Raw genomic sequence first — 12,091 nt, 5'->3', positions numbered from 1 at the left:
TTAAAAGAAAAACTTTTTATATCCGTTATTATAAAAACTATGATTTATTTTGGAACTTAGATGAATAAAATCTATTATGTTATAATTTTGGCTATGTATTTTACGTAGGAACCGTAAACCATTTAAAAATAAACTCATCTATTATATTTTTACAAAATAGAACCAAAAAAACATTTTTTATAAAATGAAAATGCGCCATAGAAAAAGGAAGCATCGTCGATGAATAGGTACATCACGTAAATGACAGAATTAGTTAGTGTAAATTTTTCACCGTTTCCAATTTCTAAATACTAAAGATTGAAGTTTGAAAATTCTGCCTACTAGAAATTATTAAGATTTTATCCAATATAAAAAATACATTATTAAATATTAAATTAGAGTATTAAAAATAAGATAAAAAAAATGATAATTATAATCTTGGAAAAAAAATAATTTATAGATACATTAATTATTAACTAAAGATTAATTATTAACAATAAGATATTTATCGTGAAGGAAATAACGAGGCTATTGCACACGGAATTATATAAATATTTTTGACCGACTTCCCAAAAAAGACAGGTTATCATTGGTTTGTTTCAATGTGACGTTCTACGTCCAACTTTTTCAAAATAAAGAATTTTCATTAGAAATAACGCTAATTTAACCTAATTATAATACTACGGAATTTGGTTATTTAAAGCTTAACTGAGCGCGTCCCATAATTTCAGAAAAAAAATAGCAGGCGCAAGAATTTCAGACGAGTCGTTACATTGTTTATGATACAGGCTTGTAATAAAAAAACTATTGTATCGTTAGGCGAGATTTATAAATATCAGATTCATACATTCTAATAAAAAACTATAATTTACGTATTTAGCGGCAGCGCCGTCTTAAGCAGCGTCGGGGCCCTTGGGCAAACAAGAATTCGAGGGCCCCAATCCCGATCTGTGAATGATGAACTATCTATTTCCAATTCTGAAATGTGGAACGTAAATATGTATTTAAGTGTAAGTGAATATAGTGGCTTTTCGGGGCCCATCATAAGTCGGGGGCCTCGGGCATGGTGCACTGTGCCCTTTGGGTAAAAAGTACAAATAATGTAATGATAATGATAAAATATTTTCGAATCCTTTGTCTTCTTATTTTTAATCCTAGATTTAACAAATGGGTTCTAAACCTAGATTCTCCCACGTTAGCTGAATTAGGTTTAGGTAACAAAAGCTATTAAATATTGTGCGCACACTCCAGTTTAAGTTGAAAGCCCTATTCTTATTAAGGGAGACCATACAATATAGGACGTAGAGACATTTCTCTTTTTAGTTGGAGAATAATTATTTTTATTCAACTCACGTACAATTTCTTCCTTATTCACATATTAAAATAAAATTAATTAATATAAGCACGGAATAAGAAACCGGTAATATTTAAGTATACAATTACAAATACAGAAAGATAAATGTTTATACTAACTTATATAATTATAATGAGATTTTTAAGTAGTCAGGTCAAGAAGCTATGGTGCGGTCAATCCTAACCTAACCTAACCTCTATTTCATAAATGTATAATGTTATATATATATATAATGTTTATAATAATTCATATAAATATAATGAGATTTTTAAGTAGTCAGCTCAAGAAACTATGGTGCGGTCAATCCTAACCTAATCTAACCTCACCTAAACTCTTTTTTTTTCAATGCATAATGTCATGATACGTATTAGCCTTTATTATGATTGTCTTGTTCATCTGATTACCGATGTATTTAAAGAGAAAGAAATAAAGCTTGTTGTGTACTAAGTACTTAGAAGGCACGTTCATCGGCCCCAGTCGGTAAACGTCGTTAAATTTCAGGAGGCCAGCTTTCAAAACTTGTTATAGATAAATTAATTATCTGGACTAGGGTCATAGATTAGTAATGATTACTCACTCCTAAGAAGAAAATGTACCCAGTTTTGAGAAATGAAATAATTGCGTAAAAAAGTTTTGCCACGTCTCCGTGCTAAAATGTCCCTAAAATATTTGAAATAATTATTTATTTATTACTCAAATTACGTAATTATTACGTAAATTAGTTATTTATTCGTAAATTTTCTCTAAAAATGTTTTTATTTGTCAAGGATTCAAAAAAAGAACTTACTAAAATAAGCCGTTTGTGGCTTCATTCAATTTCAAGGCGGCGAAGTATCTTTACTTACGAGTATCTATGACTAGGGTACAGAAGCATATCTTAGATGATTTTTTTAAATTGAAATACCAAACGAGGTTGCAGTTCTCCTGATGGATAGATTAGTTTTCACGTTGTTTTTTTCGCAGATTAATTCCTTATGGGGGATGACGCGAATCCACGCAGCCACTGAATTGTTTATTTTTTATATTTTGTAAAATTATTGCCATAAATTGCTGTCATAGGAAAGTTGTCCCGTTTTAAAATAAAATAAATATGGTCAGTATATTAGAGATGAGAGACAGTATATCTTCGTGATTCGACTTCGTCCGGACCGATTTCTGCATTATTTAGTAGTCTAAACTGTGTTCTGGTTTGTAGAGTGTGGTAAGGGGGAGTCACTTATGTAATCTCTCTCTAATCCTCTTATCCTTATCCTTACAAATATTATAAATCCGAAAGTAACTCTCCCTGTCTGACCATTATCTCGTCATTGTCTAAGCAATTGTCGATAAAATGCCGAATTAATCGACATAATATGTAACAATTTTTAACAGCTGAGCCTGTTATAAATAGTTCAAATAGTTACGACGAGCCAAGAATGACATGTGTAACGTTTGTAATGAAAAACGTAATGTGTCTTGTTATCGTACTAGTGATTTGTAAAAGTCATAACAAATAGTTAACATTGAATAAGAACATTGAAATTTCGAAATATACAAAACAAAAGAATAAATGTTACATACTTTGGCCCAAACAGCTTGATTCTTTGTTTGTTTGTTTGTCTCATAAGTGTTCATTATAATTTATTATAATGAGAGGTGTCGTTGAATTTGTCTAAATAGGTTATATTTTTTAAGACGTTAGGTTTTGTTTTTTTTTTTTTATAATAATTGGTAGTTTTATTATAGAAGTCATAGATTAGTAAAGATACTTCGCCGCCTTGAAATTGAATGAAGCCACGAACGGCTTATTTTAGTAAGTTCTTTTTTTGAATTCTTGACAAATAAAAACATTTTTAGAGATAATTTACGAATAAATAACTAATCCTGCGTAATTTACGTAATAAATAAATATTTATTTCAAATATTTTAGGGACATTTTAGCACGGAGACGTGGCAAAACTTTTTTACGCAACTATTTCAATTCTCAAAACTGGGTACATTTTCTTCTTAGGAGTGAGTAATCTTTACTAATCTATGATAGAAGTAGGAAACGAGCAAGCAGTCCATCTAGAGGTAGGTAATTGACCACTGGCACCCATTGAAATTTGTAACTAGCCCCAGATGGCTATCAATTATAAAATTTAAAAACGTATCTATTGATCATAACTATTATAAAAATAATTATTTTAATTAAATATTGATAACGATCATTGCTTTTTTCGTGTGCGTGTCACACGAGCGTCATAAAACACAAGGCTGTTATTCCCGCCAATACCACATGACACATTGACATTATCTATTTATGTTGACCTACAATTTTTTAGACATAGGCATAGATTAGTAAAGATACTTCGCCGCCTTGAAATTGAATGAAGCCACAAACGGCTTATTAGTAAGTTCTTTTTTTAATTCTTGACAAATAAAAACATTTTTAGAGAAAAATTACGTACATAATAATATAGTTACGTAATATTATTTAAATGTTATTTATTGATTTCTCTTAAGTTACTTATTATGTTTCCTTGTATGGAAGGGAATGATATGAAAAGGATTAAATAATTTATTTTATTCCTATTAAAATGTTTTGAAAATGGTAGAACGCTTAGTGGTTCAACTCCGGCGGCACCACCGTCACACCTATATCTGCCTAACAGCAGTGTTAGGCAAAAACAGGTAGGTAGGAATATCTAATCCTACCTGGGCTTAATTACAATGTCCATGGGCGGTAGGAACCACTTACTCTCAGGTGGACTGCATGCTCGTCTGCTACTCCTATATTATAAAAAAAAATGTTTGTAAATCGTCACAAATTTCGCGACACGGAAGTTCTTTCAAGCCTTTATTGCTTAAATCTGTGTTTATTATTTGATGAGCAAAAATTGCTCTTTGAATAGCAGCAAGTGAATAAGTGACTAAAGTGGTCGCCTACGTTTTGGAGAACCGTTGAGTGGAATAATAATAAATGTTGATGGTAGAAAATTAAGATGTCATCCCATCTATTCATTTAGCAGTTTGTCTGGTAGAGTCAGGGGTTGGGACGACAGAAAAATGCAAGGTAGAATCCTTTGTTCATAGAAGGTTACCCTTCAGAGGAGCTGCGTGGTCGTTTGCTATTTAAAAAAAAAGGATGCCTAACTTGACAAAAGCAATCTCGCCTGATGCCTCCCACAGTTTCCATTTCGAGAGGTAGGGGTAATGTTTGAGGTCCACACCATAATATATAATCATTTAATGGTACATTATACAGACGGTTTTACTTCAATAAATCTTCAACATTCCTATGTTTGCTAAATATTTTAGTGTCCCGATACTTATTTTGGAATTTCTTTTGTTTTCTTACCTAAATAAAATGATTTAGGTAACAGCACCTGTTAAATTTGAATCGTCAAAGAAAATGAGAAACATTTTGAGAAATGTCCGTACACCGTAATCCTTCGAAGTACTTGTCATTTTATTTAATGGATTGTTTCGTTAAAGACACGTGCTCCACTGTCAACGCATAGCGAGTTGAATAATAAAATTATTTTCCATTCGCCTAACAAATAAATTATTTGTGATTTTAAAATAAACGTTATAATATGATAATTGTATACTAAAAGCCAGATGTCGCCTCAATTTTTTATATTTTTGGCTAGGTTTGAACAGGCACTGTGCTAGCAGACGAGCACACCATTCAAAACGGAACACAGCGCCTAACACTACTGTTATGAGGCAAAAATAGGTGTGGCGGTGGTGCTGCCGGAGTCGAACCACTAACTCTACCACCTGTAAACTGCCGTACGATTAGATTTCTGGTAGTTACTCGCTTGTGATAGAACAAGTGGCATGTCGTTACATTTCTCAGCTCTGCAATTCGTCCATTTATCAAGCTTAGGGGAACAATAGAGTCGCTTCATTCATTTCTTCGGCGATATTTTAATTCATTCCGTCCTTAATTTTGGGGAAAATCAAGGAAAAGATGTGACCCAGTTTTCCGATGCCAGTTACTACGTAATCTTTTTTGTTTTGTCACAAAATTACATATTACCAAACTGAGGAATGGAAATAAATTGTGTTAAAAATATTGTCAGCTCTAGCTGACAATACTTTACTTATGTGGAATGCATAGCTGTCAAATCCCAGTGGACTTGTTTAGGGTTCGTACACAAAACTGCGATGCGACGTCGCATCGCAAAAATCTGCGAGCTCCCTCGACGCATCGCAAGAACTTGCGAATTGATTCGCATCGCACAGTGGTTGTTGTTGTTGGTCACCCTGAGAGACGCTACGCCGCACGATATCGCATCGCAGCAATTCGCATCGCAATTTTCTGCGTTGCGAATTCGCATCGCGTCGCATCGCAGTTTTGTGTTCGAGCCCTATGTTGGATTGTATTTGAAGGTCTGTCCTCACTGTCCTCTTGTCCCACGAATGGCTAGATTTTAGTTAGATTTTATGACATATAACCTAGAATAAACATCTACATTTAAACTGATTTTTGCCCGGAATTCAAACTCAGGACTTTGGTCCTACGCAAGTCCCATACGTGCCATAGCGTAAAAATATTTTTGTATAATAAAAATAATAAATAAACTGTTGTTATTGGCACAGCAAATGACAACGGAACATATCGTCGACGTCATTATAATTTGACAGGTGTGTAATATCATCGCTCGGGTGCTAATTGACACGATATATTTACCAAATATGACATATTTAATAAGTGTAATATATCTTGATAAGAATTAATACTTGGTATCTATTAAAGCCATGTAAACTTTAAAATCATTTACAATATCTATTTTTTTTACATTTATAAACATCGTGAGAAAACCCGCATATCTGAGAGATCTTAAAAAATGTTCTCAAAGGTATGCGAAGTCTACCAATACGCACTTGGCCAGCTCAGTGGACTATTGCCTAATCCCGTGCCCAGCATTGGGACAGTAATGGGTTGATGACGACGATGATTTACCAAAATATGACATTTTAAATATTACTGCTGATAATTAAATATCAATTTATCAAAACTTCTCCATATATTCTATAGTCCATTCCAAAATGTGTGTTGTAACCAAAGACTAGATCTAAATCAATTCAGACATCTGTTTTGAGTATTCGGACTCTATGTAGACGTCCACATTTATTTAAATTTATGGCGATGCGAAAATAAAAAGTCAAATATTGGAATGTTGAAAATATTCACGGTTTGATAAATTCCTCCTTTTCGCATTTTATTCGACAGATGATATAATAAGCAACATACATAATCTAAATATATATAACTCAAAGGTGACTGACATAGTGATCTATCAACGCACAGCCCAAACCACTGGACGGATCGGGCTGAAATTGGGCATGCAGGTAGATGTTATGACGTAGGCATCCGCTAAGAAAGGATTTTAATCAATTCTACCCCCAAGGGGATAAATAGGGGATGAAAATATTACTTCGTAACGCGAGCGAAGCCGCCGGCAAAAGCTCGTTATTCATAAATTTAGCACCAACTTAGTCCTCTGGAAAAGCATGGTTTCTGTGATCGGCTTTAGGTAGAAACCCCGTATACGAAGTTTTTTTTTTATAATATAGGAGTAGCAGACGAGCATGCAGTCCACCTAATGGTATGTGGCTACTACGGCCCATGGACATCTGTAATCAACCCAAGATAGGATTTGATATTCCTACCTGAGGTCGGCCACAGATGCGCCGCTACGCCGGAAAACTAAGCTGGAACGCCTCGGAAAAGTCTGTCTCCCTTACCACACCCTTCAAAACGGAACACAGCAGCGCCTAAAACTGCTGTTATTAGGCAGAAATAGGTGTGGCGGTGGTGCCGCCGGAGTCGAACCACAAAGTTGTAATAACATGAAAGAAAAATAACTGACCAAGTGCGAGTCGAACTCGTAATCTGAGGGTTCCGTACCACTAAATTACCGCCGAAAATTTGCGGTTTCCTATATGCCGATCCCCATTAGTTTCAAGCTTTTTTATTCTTAATATTTGTTCTTATAGCGTTATATCTATTACTGTTTAAAAGATAAAGCCGTAGAGTTGGGCACGGATCCCTAAATACGAAAACATGACTAAAAATGGTCTACCTATAGAGAAAATTACGCTTTGAAATATTTACGGGTGGCGTGTCTACTGTAAATTACCACAATGGACACTAATAAAAATATAAAATGGTCTGTTTTAATTTTCCCATTGTGTTCACGATATGGTTGGCAAATATAATCTGCATGTGGCAACATTAAGGCATTAAGGTGTGTTTACACTGCTTTAACAATAGGAATAATTTGTTAAGGGTTCTTTACGCGGCGTTTCTTATGAAAAGTTATTATGTTAAGGTAAAATTTCGGCGAAAAGTAGTTACAATAGGGAAATTACTGAAAACTAGAACACGTTGGCTTTTCGGGTGTAGTGTGTTTAAAAAAGTTTGTGAATTTGCTGTAACACAGTAATATTTTATTGTTTTCGTTTGTTGTCTAGTTGAATCACATTTTGTTTTTTTTTTATAATATTAGGGTAACTTACGAGCTACAGTCCAAATTGCAATGGCTCGGATAAGTATATCTCCCTTGCCACATACTTCAAATCGGAATACCGCAGCGCTTAATGCTGCTGTTATTAGGCAGAAATAAGTGTCCGGAGTCCAGAGTCGAAGCACAAAGGATTCTATACAACTACAATTGCGAAAGGTGCAAATTAATGCTTTCTTCTGAGACTATACGCTTGTGTCTTTTATAATAAGTCAATTTATATTGCGTATACGGACAACGAAATATAAAAACATGATACCTAGTATGATAGGATAACACAATATTAAATCAAAAGCTAATACCTCACTTAACTTTCCATTTATCATTATAAAATAGCCAATATAAAATTAAATTCCCTTGACTCTCTCCCTATTTGTTCCCTGAAGCAGCAACCATTTCTATAAAAATAAAAGTTTTTCAAATGCGAGCGATAAAAATCATGTAGCTACGAATTATGACTTTTATATAACTTTAAACTGGCTAATGAACATGCAATTCATCTGATGGTAAGTGGACAATGGTTATGCCTGATCACAGATGCGCTGACAGTCCTGAGGATTAAGAGAGATACATACATATATCGCATACATGTGTTATTTAAGATTGTCATCCGCTCCAATTTCCCAAGATTTGTTGTTTAAAATAACTATATAGGCATTACATGATATTTCTTCTCAAAGTGCCTCTCCGACTAGCGAAGGTTGGCTGTTTATTACATGTTAATATATGTTACACAAAAGCAAAAAAAATACTTAAGTTACAGTTACTTTTCAAGTAAAATATGGTTTTCCATAGTTTGTTACTATTTACAGAACTAAAATAAATTAAATTCTTGCCAAGAAAAAGATCTTTGCTTTCGAGAAACGATATTTTATATAAAACGAGCTCGAATAACTACATACAACCATTATGATATAGCATTTAATCGCGAAATGTATTACATTATACTGACTTATGCTGTTATTATTATATAATACTGGTGGTTAAACTGTAATGTTTCGACAGATGGCCCAGCAGTAGTTAATATAAACCTCTTCGTCCGAAGTATTACCACCATAAGCGACATTAAGATGGTTAGTAGCGAAAACTTAAGAGAAGTAGCTTCAACGGAAATATATTTCGGATTAGCGTTTTATTTGCGTACGGTGTTTCATTTAACTGCTATAAATAACGAAAATATAACGTTATTAAAAATAACGATGTAATTATAGGAATTGATTTATTATTTGAAATACCGTGCATTAATACTACGTTATGTATTGGAGTTATTAACAATAGTAATAGGAATTTTCTAAAATGGTACTTTTAAAGGAAGAATTGATAAGAATTGGACACTCACCTACTAATACAATATTACAGCTCAAAATGGTTTTAGAAGAACATTATGTTAAATGAGGACAAAATTATTAATTGTTAGATACTTATTATTTGGTTACTATTGTTGATAACTGGTTTAGTTCATCAGCAGCTACAGGTTTCTTTGTGTTTTCAATAATATTTTTATGCCTAAGTCAATGATTTAGTCCACTTTCAAGACATAAGTAAGATGAGTAACATTTAAGTTAAAATAATGTTTGAAAACGTTTAAATACCTCAAAATTATGACTCGAAAGTGGTTCAAAGCGCGATATCGGTGAGTTCTCATATACGGTATGTTAACTCAGAAAGTTTTTTTCATTTTTTTAAATGTAATGGTTTAGCCGCACGAGTGCGGGCGTTACGTTAAAATTAAAAATAATGTAGCAATTTCTAAACCGTTATTTGTTTAATTTTAGGTCACTGGCAATATTCAAATATGGAAACAATTTGGAAAAACAATACTTTTTTATTATTTACGTTTAAAACAGCCAGTTGAATAAGAATACACGGAAAATGGTTGTAGAAAAAATATTTGATGTTTATTGTTCAAAAGCGGTTTCGTTTAGAAAAATAACGGTTATTTACAATTATAATAAATGCTATATTAGTTATTTAGTTTAGATGATAAAATATATATAATAAAATTAGCATGGTAATACGCAATACTAACTGATATAGTAACGTATATAATTATAGATTTTTTATTGGTTTAAATTATTTTTTTTATTATTATTTTCTTTGGATGAGCAGTATAAAATGTCGTGTATCGTGGTGGAATTTTTATTGTTAATAAAATTAGAAAATTCTTAAGCAATTATTCAAATGACGAATTGACAAAAATTTACCGATTTATCACATAAATTAGGTACGGATGGTTTTCAAGAAAAGTTCCTATTTAGATAAAATGCAATGATTTTAAGTTTTAAGATATATTTTTATGTAAAATTTGTAAATACACTCAATGATATCGACGTTCCTGTATTTTCTGGAATAGTTTAGGAAAAAAACGTTTAAGTTTTATCATTTATCACCCATGAGAAAATTATCACGTAGTTCAGATACTTCACTCAGTGAACTACCTCATACTATCGTCAAACAGACAGTAAATGACGATTCTCATAGTCAGCTAGGGATCTAGTGAGCTCCTAATTACGACTCCTTGAGTCCTGGCACCAATAGAAACGAGAACCGTTAAATAATATCATTATTCAAAACCCCCCACAATGAAATTGCTACAAGATTCGCCGACCGATTACTGTAAAAAAGAATTTTGTTGTTAGACGCCCTGTTTAAATTTTCTGTATCATACACGAACACAAATTCCTTAAACAAGCCAAATTAGACACTGTTCTCCTGTCAGTTAATTTTTAGTTATATTCCGTTAGAAACATTAGCGAGTTTAGTTTTATTTTATTAGATTTAGTAGCGGTATCTTGACAGACTTACACAGATAAATAATAAGATTTTCAGGTGAAAAGGTGAGTGGCCAACCTACTGAGTGATAAGACCACGCTGCTAGGGCCTAGTCCACGTTTCTATGTGATTTATTATCGAACATTATTTTGCTTGGTACTTAGATGGGCCAGCGGTAGTGAGTGTGAACATATTTGTCCGAAGTATATCCAAAATCGATGACGTCACGATGGTAAGTTCAATGACCGACTGGACCGTGCATCTAGCCTAAGTTAAAGTATGCGTTTTGTTTTTTCCTACATTAAAAAAGTTACACGACTCTCCAACAAGTCAAATGAATGGGCAATTCCCTCCGCTTGCGAGGAGCGATTTACCCACCACGTGTAATGTTTATTTTTTACGATTTCTTTTTCCAATTTTTCCCTTTGGTGTTGACGACCAAAATCGTTTTTAGCTGCGCTCCGTTATCAAAATCGGGAGCCGTTTTTATTTGAACTGAAGCCGAATCGGAATTATAAGACGAATCATGTCTTCTTCGAAATTTGTAGGTGTTTTATTATTATTTCCTTCTTTCTTAGACTCGACTATTATTTAATGGCCAAGCGTTCTCATTTAGGGACATCAGCTTCGAATAGTGAACTGGAACGTTGCTTGAAGTTCCACTTCATTATATATGACATCGCATACCCATCAAACTGCGCCCATGATTCCTGACTGACCAGAGACGTTACGTCTGTCGGTCCAAATTTGGTGTTGGAAAGAATTAACGTATTGTAATTTTCTCCTCATAAAGACGACGCGCCGACGTTAGTGCGCGTCAACCTGTTTCTACGATCCATCAGCAAAATAGATGATTACAAGATGGTGAGTTCCACACATGACCAATTAATAAAACGATGTATTCAGTGGATGACACTTTTATTATAAACAAAAGCTTTCGAATATTATAACGATTGGTTACCTAAACGCAATTTTGTTTATAATAAAATTGGCCATAGTCAAATTTAATGGCAATATGTGCACTCTGCTAAACATTCTCAAGCTATCGTATATTTGGACATGTGTATGTGGTTTTACCCTTTTGTTTATTTTTTGTTTGTTTCTTTTATTTGTTTTACTTTCGACTTTAATATGTTTTGCACTGTTTTCGACCCCTAAATGTTCATTTACACCTGTATGTTGGTCCTTTACAACATAATGATTGTAACATTGCGGTGCGGAGCCGTTTAGTCTCCCCTTGATTTCAAAAACTTTTCAGAACAAGGATAAAAATTAAACGAAAAAATCCTTAAGAAATTTCTTGTTACAAAATTAAATTGATGTCTTTTTTGTTTAACGTTGAGTTTTATTTATTTTGAAAGCGCTTTATTTATTTATTTTCATTTCCAATTAGAGGGCACGCTCCGGTCGTTATGTAAAAACACGATGGACGTCGGCAATCAAAAGTAGAGAGCACAAAATTGAAGAGCTTAACGAGCGCACACGATTC

General features: G+C 33.4%; 1 protein-coding gene across 11 annotated transcripts in view; it reads left to right on the top strand.

Moving 5' to 3' along the window:
- GluClalpha (glycine receptor alpha 1) overlaps positions 1–12,091 on the top strand; it is a 45,969-nt gene that overhangs the window by 20,283 nt on the left and 13,595 nt on the right. For 4 of the 11 annotated variants that reach the window (XM_073077031.1, XM_073077025.1, XM_073077023.1 and 1 more), the window contains exon 4: positions 11,396–11,466. The exons of 1 other annotated variant lie outside the window; for it this stretch is intronic. In XM_073077031.1, coding sequence (XP_072933132.1) covers positions 11,396–11,466 — 71 coding nt within the window. Of the gene's footprint in view, positions 1–8,835; positions 8,904–10,766; positions 10,835–11,395; positions 11,467–12,091 lie in introns of all 11 variants that reach the window. 6 more of the 11 variants (XM_073077032.1, XM_073077029.1, XM_073077026.1 and 3 more) reach the window with 2 other exon arrangements.

Source organism: Epargyreus clarus, unplaced genomic scaffold (genome assembly GCF_041222505.1).
Source record: "Epargyreus clarus isolate Ecla_fem2 unplaced genomic scaffold, WU_Ecla_fem_2.2 ptg000010l, whole genome shotgun sequence".
NCBI classification, from domain to species: domain Eukaryota; kingdom Metazoa; phylum Arthropoda; class Insecta; order Lepidoptera; family Hesperiidae; genus Epargyreus; species Epargyreus clarus.
The sequence above is the reverse complement of the archived record's forward strand: the minus strand, read 5'-3'. Positions and strand labels throughout refer to the sequence as shown.